The sequence below is a fragment of the Anarrhichthys ocellatus genome, unplaced genomic scaffold (genome assembly GCF_004355925.1).
Source record: "Anarrhichthys ocellatus isolate YVR2014 unplaced genomic scaffold, GSC_Weel_1.0 scaffold4, whole genome shotgun sequence".
NCBI lineage: Eukaryota > Metazoa > Chordata > Actinopteri > Perciformes > Anarhichadidae > Anarrhichthys > Anarrhichthys ocellatus.
Genome location: NW_022280034.1, coordinates 14,680,807 through 14,708,636, shown reverse-complemented (window position 1 = coordinate 14,708,636; position 27,830 = coordinate 14,680,807). Strand labels below are relative to the sequence as shown.

Here is a 27,830-nt window from a genome sequence, read left to right as displayed (position 1 = left end):
TTTTCAACAAATGTAACCACATGCAATCCTCACAAAAGAGATATCTGCAACTCTTCATTTTGCAAACATGTAATTAAGTCGTGTAATATTAAGACGAGGAAGTAAGACCGTTGGAGTCAGGGATGTGGGTTGAAGAGCTGAAAGCCATCGGTGATTAAAATGTCTTTCCCCGCTCTGGTAGTCGTTTACGTTTTTTTTCATTTTTTCTTTCCGTAGCTGGTTTCATCAACAACATTACATTCACAACAAGAACATTCTTAATTCAGAACTTCCATTCAATTCACAATTCACTTTCACGAGAATTGGCACCTTCTAGGGACAGTCTGTTGCCATATAAACCAAAAATAAAGTGTGTGTTTGTGGGGGGGGGGGGGGACAATGCAGCTACTGTGTGCACTATGGGTGATTATATTCACTACATCTCTGGACAAGCAAGCAACACATACATTTTTCCTTTTTTTTGAAAACACTTCCCTGAAGGCACAACCAGGAAACTCCATTGTTTCTTTGAGGGCAGTGCTCAGCTTCATGTGCCAAAATCAACATGGCGTCGGGGCCGGGCCATTCCGATCGTTAGTGAGCGAACAGCTGAGGCGGTCCAGCTTTGGTATTTACTGTGTACTGTAAATGGCCTTCACCTACTGAGCCACGTGTCCTGTGTCCCAGGCAACATGCACAAATGCTTGAATAATCGTTGTCCCTGTTGTAGTATCTGTACATTAATAAAAAGGTACATTGACATCTGTGTGGATCGGACCGAACCGAAGACCGAGGCTTTGCCATCGAATGGACGTGGAGACCATGCAGATGGTGACGAGGTGTAGAGGCACTGGAAGGGCCTGAGGAGACAGGAGGTACAGAGGCAGCTGTCGCAGAGGTTCCGCCTATCAAAGGAATGGTTTGGAAACTCTAGCTTTTCTAAACCTGCTTTTGTGTTACGATATACACATTTGATTCTACAGTAAAACATCCAGGAAAAAAGAAAACTTCTGCAGCACGCATACAGGAGGGATATATGCAAGTGGAGGAACTTCTGCCTAAGCTACCACTGTACAGTGTACCGGTCAGTTCACTCAGATTACAAAGAAAGGGGTTTTATATACACGGGTTTTGAGATAGCTGAGAAAAACCTAAAAACAACAAATGCAGGGGATTTAAATGCCGTTACTGGTGCTCGCAGTGTTACAAACTACAGTTCATTCCATTTCAGCAACATTGTCCTTCCAGAAAAAGTAAACCTGTTGGTCTGGGTACTTCACAAAACTCCTTTGCAACTTCAACACCTGGCCAACAAACAAAGCAATTTGCATGAGCTAGCAGCCCCTACAGGCTAGTGAGAAAATGTTGTTTTTCTGAATTTGGCTGAACTGACCTTCCGGTTACAGGAATAGCATGACATTTTGGGAAATACACTCATTTGCTCTCTTAGCTTGGATGAGACGTTTGATAGTGCTCTGATGTCTGTAGGATACATATGGATAGGTGACCAGATGTCCCGGTTTCAAGCAGGGTGTCCCGCGTCCCGACAAATATCTGTACTACACTGGTTTTCAACAGTCACTACCAAATTAAAATAAATAAATCCAAAAGTAAAACAAAAAATCTGCTAAATATAAAGCTATGTACTTAAACAGACAAGATACAACATGTTAATTAGTTAGCTTTACAAATATTAGTCAGCAGAATTTTATTTTTATTTTGCTAGGCTACTTGGCTGCTGGCTGTAGCTTCATACAGATCCTACAGACATGAGAGTGGTATCAAACTTTTCACCTAACTCTCGTCAAGAAATCATGTCTATTTCCCAAAATGTAGCACTGGTCCTCAAAAGGTCAATTTCAGTCCGCTGTCTGCATTAACACCTTCTCTCGTGAGTCATACAGTGGGACATACACTCATGTAGTGTCCTTGTGCAGAAGTCAGTGCTCTCCGGTCTAGAGAATTTTCCGAATTTACCGGTCGCATACAGGAACCTGAAGCCTTCACAAGACAAACCCTGGACACACCAAGGAGCGTAACCACAAGAGCCGTCGTCTTCTCTTCACGGTCCATTTCAAGCATGCGTGAGAAACTCAAAAAAAACCACCCGGGTGCTCAATGAAGATGATTCTGACAAGGACCACGCAGTTCATTGCAATTTGATATTTGAGCCCTCATCTTCGTCATCTACGAGTTCCCTTTGAGTTTGTCCTGAATGTACACAAATTTGGCGGGGTTCCTTTTGTTTTCTTGTTTTTAATTTTTCTTTGAGAGGAACGCCCTGATACAACGAGGAGGAAGTGAGCCCTTGAAAGACACCACCCCCCTCCTCCCTAAAATACAAACCCTGACAGTTTTAGCCACAAACGGATGGCGCATCAAATATCACTAGTCCTCGCGCCCAGGGCCAGATCTCCCAGTGTGGAGAAGAAATCCTCCATCTCCTTCTCCAGGAGCCGGTTGCGGTTTTCCGCATCCTCCCGCGCCCGCTCCGAGTTCCGTAGTTTGATCTCCAGCATGCGTTGCTTCTTCCTTTCCTGCTCCATCTCTTGTTCCAAGTGCTCCATCTGCGCACACAGAGCAGCGCTGGACTCCTCCAGCCTGAGGAGACGCAGCGTGGCATAGACAGAGAGCAGAGGTCATTGACGGTCACCTTTACTGTTGGGCTACACGACAAAATGTGTTAAATTTAAAGCGGCACCACGTATGTTTGTTTTTTTGTCACATAGAAATGACATCTTAAATAATAATCACCTCTATTTGCAGCTAACCATTGAGGTAGTTTTGATTATGATTGATTGAAATTGTTTTAGGAAAGCTTACAGGATTGAAAAAATGAAAAAAAGGAACCCCCAGACTTACTTTTGGATCCTGGTCTCGTATGTAGTCTTCTGCTTCCTCAACTCGTCCTTCAGTCCCTCCACCAGGCTGCTCAGTGTTACTGTCCCGTCTCCGTCCTCCGACGTGACAATGGACGGCACCCCGGCCGCCGCTGCCACCGCCGCGTTTCCATTCTCGCTGCAGGCCGCGCTGCTGCTGCACAGCTCCATGGCCTCGCAGCTGTCCTGCTCAGAGCTCGGGTCTGTCGTGGCCCCTCCGTCCCGTCCCCTGTCAACCTCCCTCTGGCTCTCCATCCACTCCCCTTTCCCCCCGCTTTCGCCCCCTGCTCCGCAGTTCTGGTTGGCCGAGGGCTCGCTCCCCGAGTCGGGGACGGAGATCTCGCAGGAGGAAGTGGACCACGGTGTGCTGGCGACGCTTGGGACGCTCCCCATGCTCGAGGAGGAGGTGACGTTGTCGTAGGTGGACAGTCTCTGTGAGGAGCCCGTGGAGTCGCGGTCACGGGCGGACCGCTCGCCTGACGACGTGCGGCGGTGTCCCCTCAAAGAGGACAGGCCGTTCATGAGCCAGTTACCTCCACCTCCTCCCCCACCAGAAGATACACTAGCAACATCTGCCACAGAGCTGCCGCCGCCGCCGCCGCTGCTGCTGCTGCTTGGCTTGCCCGAGGAGCTTTTGAAAGAGTATTTCCAGGAGGGTATGGTCTTGGCTTGTTTGCTCGGGCTGACCACAGTCTCTCCTTTCCCCGATGGAGACCCCAGCTTTGGTCCAGGGTTCAGGTTCGGGGTCTGGGTGGGAGTGAGGGCTGCACACAGTTTGGCATCCAGAGATGAGGCACTGCTGTGCAGCTCTTGGTCGGGGTTGGACACCGGGCAGCTCTGGAGGTCTTCCTCCGAGATCCAGGCTCCCAGGCTGCGATGCTGGAGCTGATGCCCCTGGACAGGGAGCTCTGATTGGGGAACGGCGGATCCCTCCTGGTCCCTCCCTGAGTACAAACGGTTGTGTTCCCTAATAAGGATTGTCATCAGGTGCTGGACCAGGGAGGTGCCTATGGATCACAGTCAGACAGGATATAGTACAGCGTTATTATTTCTGTTTTCATCCCGCACATACAGCTAGCTAAAGATATATTTGCTAATACTACAAGGTGTAGTGTGATGTCAAAGCAGCATTGTGGTGTGGAGTACACTTTCAGGGTTAGTTTGCAGAGACTTTAACCATTATTTCAGTCAGTGAACGTCGCCCATTACCTTCCATGATGGTGACCGGGTCCTCCATCTTGGGTCGGAGGATATTTGGTCCAAATACTGTGGCGAGGTTCTGGACGCTCATTTTGTTCTCAATGCAGTGGGACTGGACCTCATCGAGGAATCTGAGCAGATAGATATAAGTCAAAAGTTCTTAGAAACTCGATGACACCACGAGATAAAATACTTACTTGCATATGTACGTGAGGAGATTGTAGTTGGGGAGAGGTAGAGTGTTGACCTGCTTCTCCAGCTCCTGGACCCCCTGATGAGAGATAAAACAGCTGTTAGACACACACACACACACACACACACACACACACTCACACACTCACACACACACACACACACACACACACACACACACACACACACACACACACACACACACACACACACACACACACACACACACACACACACACACACACACACACACACACACACACACACATTGTCTATCGCACATACCTCCTCCTCATCTTTGGCCAAAAGCTGTGCACAGCTCAGGAAGTCTTCATATTTGGAGAAGGGAATGACTGGTTCAGGCAGCTCTCGCAGGTACAACTTCAGCAAGGATGCCACCGTGTGGACGTCTGTATTACTGCAGGCGAGTACAGAGAGAAATTTGTCAACGTGCATGTTCTATGATTATCTTCTCAAAAAAAAAGCCGGTGTGCTCTTGTAACGCTCCGCTCTGTCTACCTGTCGAACAGAGGCTTGTCGCCGCAGTCGAAGGCCTCCTGCAGCTCTTTCACCAGGTTGGCCTGTCCCGGCATCCGAAAGAGGCCCTCCTCATCCAAACCCCTCTCCCTGATGAAGTCCACGCACTGCTCCACCAGCAAGGGGGCCAGCCGGGGGCCAAACTTCTTCTCATACTGCACGGTGTCCTCCAAACGCTGACCGAATATCCCTATGGACAGATGGAGGACACACCACATTGGCACTTCAGCTCCATCAGATTCATGCATCCACTGATGGCACTGGGTTATATCGGGCTGGTATGAAGTCTGGAGCGACTGGTTATTTTAAAGAAGCAGGCCCATTGTAGCTATATGTATACAATGTGATGTAATAGGAACACGTGAGCCAATGTGTCCACGTGAAATGATATTGTTGAGACATGGAAGCTAAATGCAACTTGAAGAACCCAATAATAGCAAGGAGTGCAACCAAATTTTAACTTGAATATTGAATGTAACGGTGTGTTAGAAAGCTGGAACAATTGGCCCTACTGTACTGCACGCTGTTGCCCGTTTTACATTACACTAACATGAACACTAGATTTAATGCTTTAGACTGTAGATATGGAGACCTTTGCATGATGCATGTCTTGGTGTAAATACTCTCTAACCGTCAGTATGTGAGGAGAGTGCACCATGAAAACCTGTGACTGAATCAGCATACTTTTATTCCTCATGTTAAGTATGTTGCCCCCCCAAAAAAAAAAAAAATTAAAAATAAATAAATAAACCTCTATTTAGTAATCTCTCAACTATACAAACGTAAACAAAAGTAATAATAAAAATAGCATTACAAGTACTGGAAAATGACCGCTTAGCTAAATGGTGGCACGCTTAATAGCTAAACGTGTTTGATTGGCTAATGAAATAATTGTTACCTGTTGATTGGCTGCAGCGGTCGCAGCTGTCGGTCAGCTCGCTGTAATCGTAGTGATTCACCGAACAGGAGCTGCACGGCAGCAGAGCGCGTTTCTCGTACATCCCAAACCCACACTTGACCAAGTTCAGCCATTCCGGTTCAGGCATTTCACCCCACCGGCGGATTAATCCCGCATTTACAAACTCCTGCGCGGCGGTAACGAGCAACGGTTTAGAAAAGCGGCAGCAGGCTGACGGGTGGTCGGGTCAGCGCGCCGGTGTCCGCGGTGCTGCGGTTTAACGACGGGCCTGCGAGTTGGCGACACATCTATTCTGGACCGAGAACCGAGAGACGGACACACCTACCGTCTAAATATGAGAGGGAGGCTGTAGATATTACCGGTGTGAGGAGGGCCTACACCAGCGAGCAGGGGTGTAGCTATAGGATTTAGACACCCCCCCTCTACGACAGCTGGATTTTGTGTGTTTTTTTTAAAGCAAATTTAAAATAAGTAGCATGTAATAATACTATAAGTATTTACAAAATGTAAGCTGCAACAACCAAATTGAAGAAGATAACAGACACACATCCCTGAAAAAAGATTTTCATTTAAAGTTGACATGCAGCTATACAGCTCCAGTTTGTACTGCTCATGTATACCAATACAGCTACTAGAACTAGCACCCATTACAGATATTTAATATATCTATATATGTATATGTAATATTTAAATATATATATTTAAAATTTTATATTTTAATATATATATATATATATATAAACAGTTTTGCAGCGTTAGAAAAAGGTTAAAAAAAGTTTTATTGTGCAGCGGAGGCCAAATACCAAATTGTTTGTAACTGCTAATTTCAAGTAAAACTACCTAATATTTACAGATATACAGTTTTTTTCTGTGTTCTGTAATTGTCAGACAGTACTTTGGTCTAGCAAAACTTGAAATTGGCATAATTCAATACATTTATTGGTCAAAACTAATGATGAAATACAAATCCTCATTGATTGAAGCTCTAGTAGTTGGCACCGTGTTCCCTCTCTGCCAACAGAGCTCAAACCTTAAAAATGAAGTGTCAAATGAGACCAGTGATGTTAAACACTACTGTATATGACTGGTGTGTTATTCCACATTTATCCCCCTATTAATATACCTCTAACGTAACACCATGCTGTTCAGCTGCTCCTTAAGTCCCCGTTCACACCCAGACAGACAGGCCTGCTTATATTTCTGGCCTCCCGTCAAGTACATCAGTTAGACAGCCAGACAGAGCACAGACAGGGTGAGAATTAACCACAGGCTCCCTGTTACATGGGGGGGGGGGGGGGGACACACCAGAACCTGCTGTCTTTGCAGCCTCGTGTTGCGCGATCGCTGGAGCCTACACGGGTAGAAGGGAAATGAAAACTCCCTGTCTTAGGATGGCACTTCTTCCAATGATTATTGGCTATATAAAACATTTGAATAAGTAATATTCTGATCTTTCTGTAGCTGGAATTTGGTATGTGTTGTTAATTTAGGCTTCCCGCAACCCACATGTTGCATCAGAACAGCCTTGAGTTTTAATTGTTGCCCATTCCCATGAGATCAAGCGGCCTCAAGGATGAAGATCTTTCGCCGTGCTGATTGTGTTTCTCGCGTTTCAGTTCAAAGGGTTCGGCTTTACCTCCTCCGAAAGGCGCCCAGATGACCCGCCGTATGGCCTTGACCCAGTCATCCATGTCCGTCTGGGAATTTGCCATCAGCAGGAAGGACTCATGGCTGATCGGTGCCCGGTCCTTCTCTCCTGTTCCACCTGGAGGAAGGACACAACCCAGTATGTTGAATAGTGTAGTTTTTACATCATGTTTCAACCGCTTGAACCATTTCCCAAATTCCCTAGTTCCTAATTTTTCTTTATTACAGATGCTTTAATGTCAATCACATATACTGGTTACCTTTCTTTCAGTAACCTTATTGGATGTCGGTGTATTTGCGGCACATCAGGTATTATTTACAGGAAAAGAATCATAAAATACTCTCAGTACGGCATTGTAAAACTCTGGTGTGTATGTTTTAACATACCGTACTAACTAGTCCCTCAGGTTTCAGCTTTTAAACAAAACAAAACCAAAAAATGGGGTTGACTTCAAATCTTAACCCAATGTGCTGTAACGGTTTCCCACCACTAGATGGCACAACTGTCCTGTTATGCACTCTGCACTCTGTGTTTCTCCTCTCACCCTCTCTTCCTATGATTGCACCATTTCATTTCAGGCATTCAGCCGGTGATCCGGAGCAGATTTTCGTGAGTGCAGAAGTTGAACGAGCTAAATTATTTTGACCTCATAAACATCAGTGAGGCGGCGCCTCAACACACGAAACAAAAACGGTGTGAAACATGACCGGCTGCTACATACAAACTACATTAACACCAGAGGCCGCACGTATATATCTTATCTTGACCCCACCGCCTTCGTCTCCAGCCACACTTTGAAATAACCCGGAGAATGTGTCATCTGTTTCCCGTTTGTCCGAGCCATTAGTGTTGCATGGTGTTGTTGTCACAGTCATTAAGCTGTGAGGAGGGAATCCAAATACAAACAGCGGTGCCGTAAAGCTAAGTGCCATTGTCACCCAGCTTCGCAAACTCACACTGTCCTGATGAACAACAGGATGAACCGTCTTCAGATGGAAATAGTCAACTGAGGATTTGGCATTATTTTACATTTTGCCTTGATTAATGTGTGTGTGTGTGTGTGTGTGTGTGTGTGTGTGTGTGTGTGTGAGTGTACACTGTGCATAATATCCTCTAAATTAATTTGCCCTGAAGAAAAGAGGCCAATCAAAAGGGTGATTGAAGATACAGAGAGGACGCTCAGACATTAAGGAGCCTTTGCATATCAAATACTTCCACTTCAATGAATCAGGCGCTGATAAGACACACACACACACACACACACATGCAGAGCCACTTGAAATCAATCCCAACATAGCCGACAGACACCAATAAGTATTGGAACATCCAAGTCTGTGTGGATGAGGAGTACAAAGAATCCATTTGGAGCCAATTGAGATAACACTGACTGCAGGCACACCTCAAACAGTCTCAGGCACACCTCTCACAGTCTCAGGATCCAATTAGATTTCCACGGTGCGATCATCAGACAGACGGTGACATTTGTGCCACAGAGAAGGTAGACTGTCTGCAGCATGTGTGCCTTTTTGAGTGTCTGACATTTAAGAACTGAAGACATCATAGCTTCCGTTGGTAAATGTCAGCCTGCGTCGCGGACGCTGTTGAATGGGAGATGAGGACAAGGAGAGACGAACAGGAAATAGAACAGGTAACTCTTATTGTGCTGAAATCCTTTCTGGTGTCATGGTGCGAGCTGGTTCAACTGTCAAGATGGAGAGAGAGAGAGAGAGAGAGAGAGAGAGAGAGAGAGAGAGAGAGAGTCAGGTGATGTAATGCACCTTTGAATACGTTAGATTGTCAATCGTCTCACGAGATCAGACATTTTGCTCTTACGCACTGTGCAGTGAGCTGAGAAGCATTTCTTTTTATACTACCTTTTGAACTAGTGAGCTTTAGTAGAACTGTTGTTTTTTTATTTACCTCTGGAGGAGCCAGGCTGGCTGCAAAGTCACATGCTAGAGACGTGTTTTATCCCCTTCACAGTTTAGCATTTAGCTGCTTTATCAAATCAACCAAACAGTAACCACTGCTCTTCAGCCTTTGGTGTGGTTTATGTCCCTCAGGTCACACCCCCCATTGTGACTGATGATTGGGCGCTGTGAATCGCTTGGGGATTAACTATATATGACCTCCGTGCTGCTTATTATTGGTATTATGTATGAGAGAGAGAGAAACAATAAGAAATGGTATGAAATCACAAAAAACCAAAGAGAGACGCTTTTCATATCTGACCTCTTGTTTTACTGCTGTGGACACAACAAGCTCCCAGCTCAACATACTGTATCTACTGCAACGTGTGACACAAAGTACAGCAATCATGCAGCTACAGTAACTGCTAATAAAAGTAATTATAAGCCGCTTGGGTACATCATATCAGGATATGAAAGTGAGTAATACTTCACTTTGCATTTTGCATAAGTAGGTGGGCTACCGCAAAACTTTGCACATAAAGATTTTTTTGTGCAATAATCTCGACTAATGATTTTTCTTGCAAAAAAAACGAAGCATTAACTATAGGAGCCATTACCTTTTACTGCCACGCACAACAACAAACACAAGCCATAGAAGAAGAGGTTGTATATCAGGTGCTTGCATCAATCTCAGAGCTACTTACGCGCTGCAGCTTCAGCCTCTACAGCGCTTGTAAAAAAAAAAACCTCCAGCATCTGTTTCCTGTTACCTTGGAGACGTTGTTTCTTCAGTCTGTCCGGCTTGCAGCACACCGGCCCCATGTCTGAGTGAGCGGAGCAGGCTGGAGCTGCAGCTGGAGCTGGAGCTGGAGCTGGAGCTGGAGCTGGAGCTGGAGCTGGAGCTGGAGCTGGAGCTGGAGCTGGCCTACAGCTGCAGCATGGAGCGGCTTCTCCGTCACCACTATGCCCGTTTGGAAGCAATTCAGTACGCAGGTAGCACTGACGGCCAGAACCTGCCAGTGAGGCATGCTCGATGCCAGCTGGAAACCAACGAGTCCCACTTCTTGCCCTTCACTCATTTATTCTGTCCATTCATTCACTCTTTTCTTCCTGTTTTCTCTCATTCAGCAGTGTGGGCAGCAGGTCCGTTCCCTCAGCCCCCCTGGGGAGAAGCAAATCCCCGAGGAGGAATGTAACAAGGATCTTCTCTCTCTGTGTCCTTCTCTCTCTCTCTCTATTTCTCCCCCCCCCCCCCCCCGAGTGTGTGTGTGTGGCAGGGAGATGGGCTGTCCTCCAATCTTTGCCAAACAAACTTGTATGCACACACACGCACACACACACAGAGGGGAAACAGACAATGCTAATCAATCTCTGTGCGATACAGGCAGTGCAGACTTTGCTTTCTTAACACTTGTTGCAGACACACACATGTCTGTAGACATGGAATATTGTGTGAAAAAAAATCTGTTTTTTCCACTTTCTATCACTGATTGTCATAACCCGAAAGTGAGCAAGTGCTCCGTCTCTTTCTTCAAAATGCCACGAGAGCGATATAGAGTACAAGCATGGCGTTGATGCGTGCTTCCATAAAAGTTTCATTTCAACAGTTTTCTACGAAAATACAAGATGTACAAAATACTCTCCAGGCTCCATAGCTTCATCTAAACTAATGAACAGGCATACTTTCTAAATATGAACCAAACTGAGGCAGGATCAGCCAGAGGTCGTGTTAGGTTCTTGTTGAATAATCTACAGTGACAATATACTGTAGATCTAGTTTATTCTTAGCAAATATTGTGGCCACCATACCTGAACAGACAAAGAACATACGGCATGTTCCATCTTTAAAAAATGTATCAATCCAAAGTTCAAGAGAAAAAAAAAACCATGACAGTCCTGCATCCTCAAGTTGGAGGATGGAGGTGGAGGCTCTACACAGAACAGCAATCTCACACAATATGACCTTTAATACATTTTGAGAAATATTAAGCATTTCTTTAGTTAGTTATCTGCATTCCTCTTCACACTGTAAATGCCAAGAATACTATTGTGTCCGAGATGTGGAATTATTTGGTTTGGCACTGCAAAAGAAATCTTGAGACATGTGGTCTAATCAACCAGGAGAAACTAGTTTATTCACGTATAGTTACAGAAACATGAGCATAAAGTATGTAAGAGTCTTTGCCCCCCCCCCAAGAATAACTATTCACCATCTTAATTGTTAATTCCTCCTCTGCTCAGAACATCACCACCTGAGAACCTGTCTGCTCTGAGCACATCCAGACATCTTTCCCTAACCGTAGCTACTGTGTGACCTACGTTTTTTCTGTGTCAGCCCTTTTACAGACAGAGGATAAGGAAAGCACCTGGCCCCCGACAGTGTGTCACCCTCCTGTCTGAAAGTCTGTGCTGACCGGCACACTGATCTTCAATAGATCACTGAAGCTGTGTGAAGTCCCCTCCTGCTTCAAACACTCCACTATCATACCGGTCCCCAAGAAACCCTCCATCAAAGCATCAGATGACCACATGCCTGTTGCCCTCATATAGGTGGTGATGAAATCCTTCGTGCGACTGATGTTGGACCACCTGCTGGCCGCCCTTCAGTTAGCCTACCAGGCAAACAGGTCAGTGGATGATGCAGTAGATGATAGTATAGTATGTCAAAAAAAAGGTCGTAAAAAGTCATAGTATAATATACCCAAGAGTCATAGTATAGTATGTTGATAAAAGTCATGGTATAGTATGTAAAACAAAAATCATAAAAGCAATTGTATAGTATGTATACCATTCTTGCCTATATATTTAAAAAACATTAAAGATCCCACTTCTCAGTATGTTTCTATTTTATTCACTTAATGCTGTGTGTGGTTGTATATTCTGTTTTTGATGTACACATTTACACACATATCTTGTATATTTCATTGCATTTTCTTGTTTTTGTTATTTACTTGTATTAACACTACATATTCTGATTCATATTGTAGCATTATGTGTACGATTTGTATTTCACATTTATTTACATGTCACATATGTATTTAGTTATTTTTTCATATTTCTTTATGCTTATGTATAAGAGCAACTGTAATGTACCAATTTCCTCTGGTGATCAATAAAGTGTTTCTGATTATGTTGTCAAAAAGTTAATAAAATGTATAGAATAGCAAGAAGTAATGTAAAGTAAAGTACGCGGAAAATAGTCCTAAAAAAGCCATATTACAGTTTGTCATTGTATAGTATGTAGAGAAAGTCACAAAGTATTGAATGGTATGTCGAAAAAACTATAAGAGTCAAAGTATAGTCTGTCGAAAAAATCCATAAAAAAGTCATAGTATGGCGAATAAAGTCATAGTACATCAAAAACAAAGTCATAGTATAGTGTGTTGAATAAAGTGATGAATACTGTTGAATATGTCATAGTATGTCACAAAAAGTAATCATATAGCATGTCGGAAAAAGTCATAACTAAGTCACAGTATAGTATGTAGAAAAATGTCATAGTATAGTTTGTCGGAAACATTCATAAAAAAGTCATGAATAAGTCATAGTATAGTAATATACTTACTTACTCTGGTAATATGGTATGTAAAAAAAGAAAAAGAAAGTCATAGTATAGTATTTCGAAAAAAATCATAGGATAGTATGTTGAAAAAAGTAATAGTATATGTCAAAAAAGTCATAATAAAGTCAAGTATAGCATATCGAAAAAAGTCTTAGTATGTCATTAAAGTCATAGTATAGTATGTCGATAAAGTCATAAAAAGTCATATTGTCGTATGACAAAAAAGCAACTCATCCTGAATTTATTTCAGCCTTCCCTTAAAATGAATACACTTAAACCCTTTGGATTTGCTTCTAGCCTGCGTGCTTGTCTAAACATAAATGAGTCCTTATTCAAAATTACAGACCTCGAGGGAGAAGTATCCAAAAGTCCTGAAACAGCCGTTTTATCTTTAAACAATGCAGAATACATGCCGACACGCCTTAAACCTTTCTAGTAGAGCAATTTGTTTCTCAGACCTTCTTGCAAGAAATGACAATTTCACCTAAAATGATGCTCGACAGCATTATTAACAAAAATAACCAAAATGTCTTGCCCAAGAACAGCCGGGGATCAAATTACAAAACCCGAGAAATCCCGTCTTCATTAAACCATGAAGAGTTCAGGACTCAAGGACTCATCAAGAACGACAATTAAGAGTCACTCTTCTCTTCTTCTTCCTCCTCATTGATGGCTGAGAGATCTCTGTCCTTGCCAACAGTAAAGACTCACTCTGGCCTTTCCTTTCCCTCTGGAGAGAATAGAAGCACATGAGAGCGGAAGGTGTAAAAGAGCACCGGTGCTTGTTGAGCTTGTTGCTGATTAGTGTTGGCTGAGAGTTTCCAATAAGCTGCTGCCGCTCTGTTTGAAGCTGTGCTGTTCAGTAAAAAATTGGCTGCGGATGTGAGGAAAAAGCTGCAAGACATGACTGGACACCATAATGACTGTTTAAAAAAATAGGGAGGAAGCACCATCCTCCGTGAAGCGGTGCTTTTAACACAATGTGAAGCCCAAAGTCTTATTCATTTCGTACAACAAGGGTGGGTAAAGCCTCCATCACTGTAAGCCGATTACATCGTGGAGAAAGAGCAGAGGAACTCATGTGCTTCTCCCCGAGGAGCCTGCAAATCTAATATGGTGTGAACAGAAAGATGGAGTCAGCATCATGTTGTCATGCATGGAGAGAGAGCCGCCATTTAAAACCCTAAAGTCTTCATCAGGTTACAATGAAATGCATTAAATAAGTCTTTAACCCTTCGACCTGCCTCCTTATCTTCATATACCTGTCTCTGTGCATCTTTTCCCCCACCAGACTACTTTCCTCTCCGGCTGATTGCATTTTGTATCTGCCCCTCCCTTCCCCTCCCTTCCCTTCCCTTCCCTCCCACCTCGTCTCTCAGCGTCTGCCGGCCCCTTCCGTAGAAACTCACTGGGGGTTCTCACCGCTCTGCTATGTTGACTGGCCATAAACAGAACACACAGAGACTCACCACTCGGTCGGCCATTCTAAACACAGGCGGGAGACCTCCGAGCAAACACTCCCGTAATGACAGAGTGATATACAGAGAGCCAACCGAGCTCAGCTGCTGTCTTGCAGTTTCAATTGCAGGACTTGATTTTGAGATTAAACGTTTAGTTCTTTGGTTGTTGAACAGAGGTGTCATAGTACAAAAAGCCCCTTAAAGGCTTCCACCCAGCTCTCTGCTATATCCCTTAACAACACTTCAAAACACATCTACGCACATACTATCACACTTCAAGACACAACAAAGTGCTGTATTGATTGAGTAGAAAGTACGAGGTCAATCTAATCAGACTGTTCAGCCGCAGGCAAAGCCTCAGTGTGTTAGCTGTGAGTGCACCACGGGAAGCTGGACGGCTCACCAGCAGTCCTGAGATCTGCAGGCACGGAGCAGCTCGGGATGATGGAGCGGCTGCTTTATTTCCTCTTTATTTTATGGCACTACTCGCAGGAATTTTCTTTCACAGCTAGAAATGTGATACTTGTACTTGACCTGTCACCAGCTCTAAGGTCACGCAGCGTAAGATTGACCAGCACACACTCTAATCCTTGGCTAACAGTGCTCTCTGCTGTCTGAATGCAGAATAGCAACTGTCTGTTTAAAACAGATTTCTTTAATAATATAGCACAGACAAAAGAACACACAATATATCGTTTAGTTTCTCAATGTTTGCTTCAGTTTTATCTTAGCTTTGATGTGTTTTTGGACTCTTTCAATAAGTAAATATCTGTATAGTGTTGTTGTGGTGTGTCTCACTTAAAAGGCACATTATTTCCCCACATTCTATACCAGCTATAGGGTTCCTCCACATAGATGCACTCCTACTGTCTCTGGACCAAACGTGATGTCACCCATGCCGTGTCCATTATCAGGCACACACCCAGGAACATTTCTCAACTTCTACTTTAGGAATGGGATTGGCCTGAAACCACGTGACCGCAGATATGTAAGTGTATGTATATGACTGGCTTTCTTTCTTTTACTTACTAAAGTAAAACTAACTGAACTAATGAACCTAAACTGCTGCTAACTTAAAATTCTGTCTTTTTCGTGTGAAGTGCCGTATGATGACCGTTGACGATGTTGGATTTGACTTACATTTGACCTATTTATGACCAACACTGCCATATTGATATTTCAAAACAAAGTTATCAAGTTTACAACTTGCCGAGAGTGTTCATATTACACCAACTAGAGTAGCATAAACGTGATTTATAGTGAACGATTTATAGATGTGGAGTAACTGGGACCAGCTGGTGGAGGAGGAGGCATGGGAGCAGCTGGGGGATCTCACCTGGTACAATCTCAAAAAGGTGTCTTCCTGGTTCGTCCAGATTAGCTGTGAGTTCGTTGACCTGGCATCCCTGCAGAGGTATACAGCCCTGAAACAGAGAAAGGGAGAGAGAGAGAGAGAGAGAGAGATTAAGAAGATTTCTTAGTATCCAGTGAGTTTGTACGTTCATTCTATCTGAAACAAATTTTATGAGTGAATCTGTGACTGATAGGTCGAAGCTCCAGATCTCACATATAGACACGTTCGTAGGACTGTCCCATACCTTCTGCTCTCTTCTTCTTCATTTCTCTCCTCCCCCCTTCCTTACGTCCGTCCTTCCTATCCCTCCACTCTTAACCCCTCTCACATTTTAAGCAGCTACTCCTGTGATTGAACAGGGACCCACACAGATTATCAGAATACATTATCCAGATCAATACCCATTTAGCCCTGAGAACTGAGGCCAAGTGAGCTGTGAAGGGATGCCAGCGTCTGTGGGTCTGCCCCGTTAAATCTGCAGGCTGGCATCCTCCATCAAACAGGGAGGGGAGTCTTCCAAAGCGCCTCAACCGGAGGGCCGGGCTGTCGCCAACATTAGTCGCCATGGCAACAAATGGAAGGGGTGGGAGTTGTAGATGGATGGAGCACAGGGGCAGGGCAGGAACCAGGGTAGGGGGGGGGGGGGAGCTCCCAAGGGTGCTATGTGCTCGGAATAACAGGAGGAGCTGGCCGGGGATGAAAGAATAAGGAGGCAACACGTCAGCCGAGAACACAAATCACACAGTGAAGCAGTGCAAGCTGAAGACGTGAGATGGATGGCATACTTTGTCCTTTTATACGTCTCAGCCTGGTGACAGAGGGACTTTGAGGGAGAGCTCACGTTTTGTTGCAATCAATATGAACCTGCGCCTGCATGACTGAGCCTTTAACAAGCCCCCCAAACAGATGTGGACACGCCCGCTTTAACCTGGTTTGCGCATAAGTGCCAATCAGCATCCTGGACCAGAAACCCCGGAAGACTCGTTCTCACTTTTGGCAACGTCCCCACACGTATGACGGCGCTGCTATTGATTGGTACCATGTGCCGTCAGTAGAGACTCATAAACAACTCAGGCTCCCCTTGTTCAACACATGCCGTGAAGCTTTCTTTCAGGCTTTCAACCGCTGTCTCCTCACAAACCTGAGCCGACGCTGGCTCCCAGTCAAAGCAGTAGCAGTAAACTACTGACAAAACCCGACCACACCAGACTCAGATCCCAAGAGACAGCTTACTGCAATGATAATACTTTTAAATGAATCAAGTTTTCCAAAAAATACACAGTTCAGTACATCAGCAATGAATTCTGATGGAAATGACCTAAAATCTGAAGTCTAAATCTAAGGGACAGAGTTGGAAATGTGCTTTGATCCGTTAATAAACTCTCCTCTGGTATACAGGAAGTGATGTGCTTTGTGTGTCTGGCCCTACCCGCCCTGTTTGATTGACAGGTGGCCTTTACATCAATCATCACACTAACATGCATTCAGCAGTAACGATGGAAGCAAAACAACACGTCTCACCACTCTGAAACATACAGCTTCTTCATCTTTAATGAAGAGACTCATTTTGTATTCAGAGTACTAACGATCCACCACCAGCCATGTGTTCGTCTATTGTCCAAAATAGAAATCTATTGTCCGATAAGTGAAGTCCATTTGTTCTGCAGTGGATTTATCCCCACATGATGAAAAGGAAAAGAAACCCTCTATAGATCCTGCGTCAGTATTGCTCCACCTTCAACCAATTATCACATCTTTTCATCTCGGTAGGGGGGTCTTGTTCTGTTGCAGCGATTTGCCGACATAACCCCCTCCCTCCTCACCATTAAACCCCCCCCCACCACTCCACTCGGTCTCGCATTGTCTATCGATTAGAAGATGAGAGGGAGAAAAAAGGCCAGAGTGACACTTCCTCACACATCCTGCTCTCTGATGGGGGTGGATCTGTGTGTGTGTATGCACATATGTGCATTCTTCTGAGTGTATATGTGTGTGTGTGTGTGTGCATTCAACCATGTGTGTGATTTGAATCCACTGAGAGTTGCAAATCAATATAGGCTGGATATTGGCAAGCTCTGATTAAAGACAGTCTGTCACAGCCTTCACTCAGTTGTTCCCCACAGAAAGGAGACTGCGAGGAGGAGAACACGTCATTCTGTGTACGTAGAGTGTATGCGCGCGTGTGTGTGTCTGTGTGTGTGTGTGTGTGTGATGGACTAAAAGACAGTGACGGCTGCTGCCTACATTAAATGAACAGCAGTCATGCAGCGCGAAGACTGAAGAAATCAATAAAAGTGTCGGGATTTCAGCCAGAAATGTAAAGAGATGATTATTAAGCTCTAAAGGCTGTGTGTGTGTGTGTGTGTGTGTGCGTGTGTGTGTGTGTGTGCCCCCGCTGTCTTTTGTTGTTGGATTACTATCATCGCCTCATGTTTACGACTATGTAAGCCTGTCAGCTACGGTGACTGTCCATCCCAACATGGTTTTTCATGAATGTGAGGTCAGTCTAGGCCAGCTCCCTTTATGCTTGTGAACTTCATTCAGAATGGGAAAATGTGAGTCAGCACCTGGCCACAAGAGACATGCCTCATCACAGAGGAGCAATGGGATCGATTAGAGGTTTTGCTCTGGAAATATCTTTATGACTGTGTACTAATGGAGGAGGAAACCAGGCGTCACACGCTGCGGGGCTGTTTGTTCTAATGCACTATAGACGGTATTTTCAAGTTAATAACACGGCAACACTGTGTATCTTTCGATGGTAAAAACGTGTATTTGTACAGCAAAAATAAATGAGCAATTCGTATCTACATAGGGAGCATGCCAGCGTTAATGTTAGTAACACCTGTGCTTTTCCTACTGTGACAGGCTGTGACTTCAAAACTTTTGACTTAGGAGTGTTCAGTGAGAACGTGGCATTTAAAGCATGCAGATAGTGTTATGGAGTAAAATAACAAAAACGTAGCAATCTAGTTGAACCTGTTATTCTGGAGACAGTGCTCATGAAACACAATCTAAATATTGAGTCATATGTATAAAACCAAAGATAGTATAAAAACTGCTGCATACTTTGAGAGTAGTGTGAATACAAATGTTATATTCTCTGCTGGAACATTTCTTAAAGGAGCACTCCACCGATTTAGCACCGTTCTTTTTGTTGGACTCGAGAAAAAAAAAAGATAAAGTCTCTTTTATTCCATGTATTTTTCGTCCTAGTCAAAGCCTACATTACCATCAGTGCGGTTAAACTGCTGACAGTTCAGTCAGAGGGTGTATTGTATAGCTTCCAGCCGCTAGCCTCAAGCAGAGCAGCAGCAACAGGCTCCAGAGGTCTGTAAGATCACTTCTTTCTAACGCCACACCCACAGATCCATTTTCAAATTTATAATCTTCAGACCCGACTGCTGACTCAAGTGACATCACTGTGACATCACCGTGACACTGCCCAAGACCTGTAAACAAACTTGGATGTGTAAAACCGGTGGGATTCCCCTTTCATTATACATTTAGACTGCTCCTCTATCTTGCTGCCTTGCATTGAACAGTCTGACTCGTCATTTTATTACTTGTGTAAATGTAATCACACAAGCCAAAGAACAGTGACTGAGCCTGGTTTGACTTTGTCTGACGGCAGTGTTACCTGTGGTTTGGTTTCATCCTCGTCTTTGTAGAAGAAGAGCTGATCCGAGCGCAGCACAAACCAGCGTAGCTGCCAGTTCTTCATGATGCTGCGCTGCTTCTTCAGCCAGCCAGCTTTCAGTGCTCCTTCCTGGAGGCTGGGGGAGGCCGGCCGGCACGGGCCCCGGGACACCTCGCCCATCACCATGCTCTTGGACCTGGCTGCAAACACACACACACACACACACACACACACACACACACACACACACACACACACAAACACACACATAAAGCATTGATTTACTCTGTGTATACACACGCAGGGTTAAAGGTGATTGATTTGGTGGTTCTGCTAGATTTCTTCCATTTTGTTGGCTCGTGTCTTTTCATTTTACTCCCTAATAGAAGCTTGTGTTATCCCTCATTGTGTATGCTGTGTGCACACACACACACACACATGCTCTGCCAGGCACTTCAGTCATGAACACACACAACCTTCTGCCCCAGGCTGGGACATCTCTAGATGAAGGGGGGAGTGGGACTGCAGAGAGGCAGCAGGCACAAATAATAACAGAAAGCAGATCAAAAAAAAAGAGATTGCGCTGGGGGAACACACACACACACACACACACACACACACACACACACACACAGACATAGCCTCAGGTGACAGTGATCCCCTCCCTCTATTCCAGAGGTCCTTGGGAGAGACTCATTGTGTGTTGCCACAACCCGATAGAATAGCGGGGGGACGTTTGAGCTGGGTATAATAGGACCACATGGGACCGACTGACTGGCTGAGTGACTGGCTGGCTGCCTGAATCATTCTCAACAAATGTGTGTAACCTGAGCTCAGTCAAGGACAGCTTTCAAAGGGAGGGGATGGCAGCTACAGAGCCGTGTTTCAGTGTGGCATCAGCTCTGTCCCTGCGGGGCTACTGTCCTTGTATGACATCGGCTGTGGAAAAAGATTTAAGAGTGCGGCGTGTATCATTTTTGACAACATTTGATCATGATATTTTATCAGTCAAAGATCACACATCCTGTAAAATATCCAGCTTTCTAAAAAGTTAAAAGAGCCTAAGGCTGATGACTTAGTAGTCCTGTCTCTAGTGCTGGCTTACAGCAACCGCTCAGAGTCTGTATGATGTGCAGTATGACATTAAATTCAACACTAAAAAGAGTGTTATCACTATTGCTTCACCAAAGGAGCTAAATTTCTTCTTCATTTTTATAGCAGACCAAGTGCTAAATGTGGTGAACAAAGTATGATACTTGGATGACGTCTGTCAGCTATGATCTATGTGATCAAGCCAATGCGCTGGCACGGACATTTCATACGTGTTCAGATGATGTTAAAGCAGCCCTCTATGGAGCCCACTCCACTCTATACAGCCCACTTGTGGTGCAATTGAGAGTAAAGGAAAAAGGAAAAAAGATTCAGGTGGCGTTTAATGATGCATTCAGAGTCTCGCTCGAGCTCCCAAGATGGAAAAGGTTCAAGTCACATGTTTGTGCCGAGTAATGTTCCCGCCTTTTATGCTGCGTTGAGGAATTTTATACACAACATTTATGTGTTAATTGATTCAAAAAATGTAATTGTAATGGCCTTAACTAAACAAACATGCAGTGACAAGGTTTTCCTTGTTTTTGAAACATTGCAACAAATCTCTATGTCTTTTATTAATCACTGTCGATTTGTGAACTGCAACGATTGTTACCTTTGTGCTGTTGTCCACATATTGTATTGCATGTCTTATGTTTTATTTGTTATGCACCTACAGTTTGCGTCTGAAATAAAGTTGAGAAACTAAAGAATAATGTGTGTATGATGCATCAATGTAAAGCACTTGTCCTTTTAAAAAACAATGTGTCATCACTTGAGGATAATTTATGTTACTTACGAAACTGGCTGAAGATATTTAAGTTTCCTATAAATGAGAAAAGGCCACAGAGCTGAGACGAGAGCTATATTCTGGTGAGGCAAACAAGGAGATGCTATTTGATGGTAATGTATAATTTATAGAAATCAATTGTGCAGACATCCTCCCTGCTGCTGTGCATTATACACACACACACCCACACACAGATAATCAATGTTCTGATGGACCACAGGGAAGAAGGGGATGTATGAATGGGGCGGGGGAAGAAAAATCAATGTTTATTTTTTATTGTTTCATCTCTTTCTCCAGCCTACAGATAGCCTGAAGCAAAGGGCTCAAGTCATCTTTATTTCATTTCACAGCCTTTCCTGGTAGTTTGTAAAAGCCTGTTGATCCTCACAGACGTGTTGAATGAAGGACGATTGGGTGATTATTTGTAAAGAAAAGGAGTAGACTTTCTGATTTTAGGTTACCAAAGAGACAAGTTTTTGGTGTAACGATTTTCATATGAGAAACATTTGTTTTATGCTTTTGATATGTAAAAATAAAAATCATCATACACATTGAAGTACGCTAAGTGGAAACTGTCACCTGGCATTTCATAAAACAAAGGACGATGGGAAAAATAAAACTCAAAATGTGTTTTTCTGCAGGTTTTCAATTTCTACTAACGTCAGATATCAAATAAACGTACAACTACAGCGGCAGCTTTAATTAAACAGATGTTAGCCAATTTGTTAGCCAATGGCTAATATTGGGGTCCAATATTTGCTCTCCTTTTAGCTCTGTTTTGGTCTCCATCAACCCCTGAGGAAAACTTCTGTCTCTTTCGCTGCTAAATGCTCCATTATGTTAACCAAACGCTATGTTGGTTCATCACTCAGATCTATACCTTCCACCTAACATACAGTCATTTTACAAAGTGAGGATATAAAAACATTGATTAGTGCAGCTTTAAAGTGTCTCCTGAAATCTTCACAGGTCCAGTAGTCTCTCATATGCTCACTGAGAAACCTAAAGAATGATACTTTTTTAAAATCAGATTTACCAGTCATAATGTGACTTTATGTAATATCTGGTCATTTGCTTTCATGATGATCAATGTGGTTCTATAAGAACATGGCTTGTTTAATTCAATTTAAATATAATGTGCAAGGTGACTTATCCAGTGTTTCATCCAGTTTCCTCCTTTCCTTCCTTCCTGTATCCATAACTTTTAATTTTAATAGACATTCGTTCCTTTTATTTTGCTCCCCTCTTTTGCTCTCTTTCTCCGTTCAGCCTGTCTCCTCTTGGCTTTCCTCATTTATCCATCTTGTGTTAATTCCAGTGTTTTCCAGCTCTGTTGTTTTCACTGCTTTTTCTCCCTCCATTTGTCTTACTTTGACTCGCTCTAATTCTTCTAACCCTCCTTACGTTCAGCACCGCTGGTCCTGTTGAATCAAAGCTCTGTTATTACTGAGAGCACAAAGGGCACATGCGCACACAAAACAGGATCCTTGTTCTCATCTCTGGCACCACATCTGAGCACTTTCTGTAGAATAAATTAGTTCTTGCATTAGAGGCACATTTCCATTAGCTGTTTTTAAAATACAATTATTTCCATTCATTTTGCAAATGGTGGTGATAATTCATGCATTGTAAAGTCGTCTTAATTGCTTTTCGCAAATAGGGGTAATGTGTTACAGGGGTTTTATTTCTGCCTGTAAGCCTTAAGCACTGAACGTTTGAATTAAAAACAGCATCAGAGCTCTACGTGTTACATCTTCAAACAACAACAAGCTAATGTTGTGGTTGTTTGTCTCTTACAAACGCAGCTCTCTTACCTGCAACCAAGCTAAACTGACCATATATGAACTAATCAAGAGTATTACAAGCGTACATACCGTATATGGACACTGTAAGATGCTGTATCATGCCTTTGCTAATGCCTGGTTTCAAAGAACGGTCACGATACAATTTTGGGGTTTTCCAATGGCTTCCGAACTTTTGCATCTTTGGTTATCTCTTTGATGAATTTAGAATTTAAAGATCGTACGTGTGCGATGACCATCAAGATCTTACTCCCGCTGCCACCCTCTCCCTTTCTCCCCGGAGTGAGGACACCAACCAGGCCCAGATTATTTGCTAGTGTCTCACAGCAGTGTGAACTGAACCTTCAAACCCTCTTTCTATTATACTGCCAGCTAAAAGTGGCACTCACCTTCCCCATCCCCACTTTGACCCCTCTTTCTTTCCTCATCACATCACGTCATGTCTTAAAATCCATCCTCACTCTGCCAGTGTTAGCGTAAAAGAGCACCACTGTTTAACGATTCAGCTGTCCCCAATCACAGACTGAATGGAACATACACTGGCCGATGAGTCATGCTTGAGTCACAACAACTGATTTTTGAGTGTGTGTGTGTGTGTGTGTGTGTGTGTGTGTGTGTGTGTCTACCCACAGCGCCAATTTGGACCTTTTTGCTCGGAGTGATTCAGACGTTCCTTAGCTTGGGTGGAGCTGCTCTGTGGTCTCTTCTACTATCAACTACAAGGCTGAAAAGAGGCTGTTTCACTGTAAAAGCCCGCTTCATGCATAATCACTCCGACTCACCAAAACAGAGAGCGCATTTGTGGCTCATTTATTTACAGTATGGGTCTGAGTCCAATAATAGGTGCTCAACATCATGCCTGAGTCTGTGTGCAGATGTACAGTATTCCCACATTTCTTTCTCATGACGTACCCCAATGACGATTAATGTCAATTGGTCATGGAAGAATACTGACGGGCATGGAGCTGATGTATTCAACAACACCAGATGGATTGGCGACTCATTCAGTCATGATATCAACATGATATAATGAACGTGTGTCTTGGTGGGTGGTGCTGCTGAGTAGACACTTTGACTTCACCTACAATTTACAGCAAAAAGCTTGAAATTGAACACAAGAACCCGGACAGATTGAAGGCCTGGTCACCTCAGCATTTAAAAATGGCATTTTCTGAAATGGAATTAACATAATTAGTGGATTCGCTCACCAAATAAGTCTGAGTGATTGTTTTTTGTCATTATTTTAGTTTACTTTGGTTAATTTCGGCATGCACTGCTGACTATTAGAAAGTCATTCTGGCAGTGCTTATGTGTGCGGGAACAGAGAGCCGCAGAGCCCAAAATGGAAGAAGCTATCGTAGCTTATTAGCTTTGTTGATTTAATCTCAGTTGCCGCCTACTCCACAAACGGAGCATGTTTTTTAAACAGTTAAGAGACAGGAGTCTGTGTTCCGAATATGTCCTTTGAATGACTTAATTGACGTTTCATGACTTTTTAATGACATACTACAAAGACTTTTATTTACACTTTAGTTGTGACTGACTAGCTTTGGCATGTTTCCAGCTTGCGAGCGTGTTAGCGGTTAGCTTGCCAACTACATTTGTGCACCAACTAGCCCAGTAGCCACTACATCATCATCACCTTGGGCGAATACAGCCTAAACAGTTAGCATGGCTAGATTCTAAGTTCGCATTAAGCAAAGCTTCTCGGAATCAACACTACCTGAGGTTCTGTAGAGTCTTTCAATTTGCCCAAATACAATATGTTTATGCTTGATCTGTCACAGGAAGTGACCAATCAAATGAGAAATGCAAATGTTGTAATTAAGACAGTCTCCTAAAGCTCTCTGTCCATACATGCAAGTTATGATACCATGTGAACAAATGGTAGTCTGCAGACCAATGTTTAAAACAAACAGTGAAGCACATGAAGGGAATTTATGCTACCATTTCTCTCTCTCTATCACACACACACACACACACACACACACGCACACGCACACACACACACTAGCCCCAGTTGATGTCACTTAATGCAGTTTGGAGTTGTACATTTATCATCAGCAGGAAATGGATGTATGGCTCTCATGCACATCGCAGAGGAGCCCATCCATTAGCAAGGCGAGGCAGGTGCTCCACAATAGCTACAATGCTACACTGATGGCTAAATCACATACACACACAACAATGACCGCAGGCATGTTGGAGGAATTCAATTTCATTAATCTGGTTGTTGTGTGGTGATTTATGGCTCTTTGAAAATGGCAAAGAGAGTTACAGGTGCATCAGTGCATGGCTTCCAGTCAGCCTATCACTGTTGATTAATGTGCTAACCATTGTGTGTGTGTGCGCGTGTGTGTGTGTGGGTGTGTGTGGCAGCCCTCCTTGACTAGCTGGAGGTATGGCCAATAATATATATAGTATGTGAAGACTGCAGTGGAGCAGAACTGATCCGCAGCCGTGCGTGTGCGCATATCTGTGCATTTCTGTGCATGTTATCATCTCCGCATGCTCATTACCCGAGTGTGTCAGTGTGTGAATGTTTCATCCATGCGGCACGCTCTTCTTACTCACAGTATCTAGTCGTGAGGGTGCTCATTCGTATGCCATGGAAAGGCAGGATGTCAGGGTGTTGCTATATGTGCAGGACTTTGATCATAAAAACCATGGAAACGCAGATCAAAAAAGGCACAGCAAGAGTACGAAGCAACTGATATGTGGGCAATTAAAGCTGCTATTTATGGTGTCGGCCAAAGAAAAGTACAACCAAAACCATATTACAGCTTTTGATATGTTGTCTGTCGTATAGCAGTTACTGAAGCACAGATGTCAGATCTTTCCTTGGAGCAGATATTGATGATGAATTCATTCCTAGTTAGAGAACTGCTTCTACTGGCATCCTAGATTAGAGGCCAATTGGGTTTTTACTTACACAAGCATTTCCAATTATGAGTTGCTCTGAAAGGATGGCATAATCTCATAATAATTGAATTACCCCTCAGGGGCAAATCCATATAATCAGTTGGGAAATGATGTTTATGCAATAGTTCCACATTTTGGGATACACACTTATTTGCTTTCTTGGTTAGATGAGAACATTGATACCACCCTCCTTTAGAGACTAAACAAACAAGATACAAAGTGGTGATTAGGGAGCTTAAGAGGTGCCACCAGCTTCCAGTCTTTATGCTAAGCTAAGCTAACTGTCTCCTGGCTCAGGCATCGTGTGTAGAGCACAGACACGACAGTGTCAATCTTCTCATCCGACTCTCGCCAAAATGTCGAACTCAGTGAAAAAAGAGGCAAGAGAGAGCCAGTTAGCTTATCACTGGCCTTCCAAAGTCAAAGACGAGCTTATAAAAACTATATGTAAACTAGTTAGCTTTTCCACTGACCTTCTAGGATCATGAATGTCGCAGCCATGCTTGATCAATAAAACAAAAACAAATTCAATGACATTTATATTATTGATTCATCGTTCATTTTGAGTGTCCTCTGAGTGTCAGACGGGCGTTGAGTCATCTAAAATGTCGCTCACTGGTTAGCGTTGTGTCCCTTTCTTGACCTGCTGTAACCTCAGCCGAGCATCTACTACACTACCACATCTGCCACATACCCGTTTATGCATGGGCTTCATGCAACAAATGCGATGCCGTCAGCAGTGAAGCGGCAGTTTGCAGAAGGCATGCTTGGGAATGCTTCTCGCGCAGATTCAGAGAGACGCTTTAATCGCTTCAATTTTCACCGTTTTGACAGAAATGCATGTGAGGCCGAGCTGTATTTCCAAAACCTTAAATGTATCAAGACAATTACGTTTCGGATTGTTGGCATGTTTCGCATATATGGTCTTCTGTAAATGCATACCAAACACTTAACTCACCGAATGAACCAAAACAAATGTACCAAATGCAACTGATGTTTGTTATAGTTATTTTACGCCGTGTCACGTGACAATCAATTAAGAGCTAATTTAAAAGATGTACACAGTGGATCACACTTACTCATCGAGCCAGATGAGTCTGTTCTTAATACATGCAAATACTGATTTAATCCACTTTGCTGCCAATTTCATGCCGCTCCAGCGAGGAGGATTTACACATCGCCCTCCCATTCTTGGGAACTATTCATTTCATCCTAATCAGATCCAGCTTTATAATTGCAGTCATGGATATTAGTGCCGAGGAAGGACACACACACACACACACACATACACACACACACACACTCATACACATGGACTTATTAGTACATCCATCCAATGCAGATACACACAAACACACACACACACTGTGCATATACGAGTGTGAGCGCACACACACACAGCAGCAGCTGACGGCAGCCTGATAGTGCTGAGCGTTACAGTGATGAAACTAGAGATGCTGCACGCTCCTCTTAATAGAAGTCACACTGGCAGGCATCGGCCAGCTGTAGTATAATGCTAATGTACACTGGTGCTTTCCTGCGTGGGCAGACCTGCAGCTTCATTCAGAAATATGTGAAGAATAGATGGGGGGGGGGAGTGTTTCTGCACACATGTTCTTGAGTAAATTCAGAATTCTAAAAGAAAGAAAAAAGCACTTTTATTAAATCACAATGTAATTGTAAAAGTGCAGGTAAAGCATCACGAACACATCCTCTGATCAGATGAGCCAGATGCAGTCTCACTACAGAGTTACGGACGAATAAGCAGCAAATGCAGGTGCTGTGGATGTGAAAGGCAAACAAACAAGAATCCTACCTCTCCTGGTCTGTCTGATCTTTGGGCTCAGCATGGCTGTCATCGCTCGTCCACGCGCTCTCCTCTCGGCATGTTCGTGTACATCCAAGCACCCCACCCCTGTCTCTCCCTCTGCCTCTCTGTGCCTTTGCCTT

At 43.7% G+C, this 27,830-nt stretch overlaps 1 protein-coding gene across 1 annotated transcript; it reads right to left on the bottom strand.

The window, feature by feature from the left end:
* Positions 1-362: 362 nt before the first annotated feature.
* arhgap22b (Rho GTPase activating protein 22b) lies at positions 363-27,830 on the bottom strand. The gene is made up of 10 exons (XM_031843633.1): positions 27,697-27,830; positions 19,281-19,480; positions 15,623-15,710; positions 7,343-7,471; positions 4,770-4,977; positions 4,536-4,668; positions 4,256-4,329; positions 4,068-4,189; positions 2,842-3,865; positions 363-2,580 (listed from the first exon to the last, which is right to left on the bottom strand). Exons 1-10 carry the CDS (start codon positions 27,737-27,739, stop codon positions 2,358-2,360), a joined length of 2,244 nt encoding a protein of 747 aa, XP_031699493.1. The 5' UTR covers positions 27,740-27,830; the 3' UTR covers positions 363-2,357.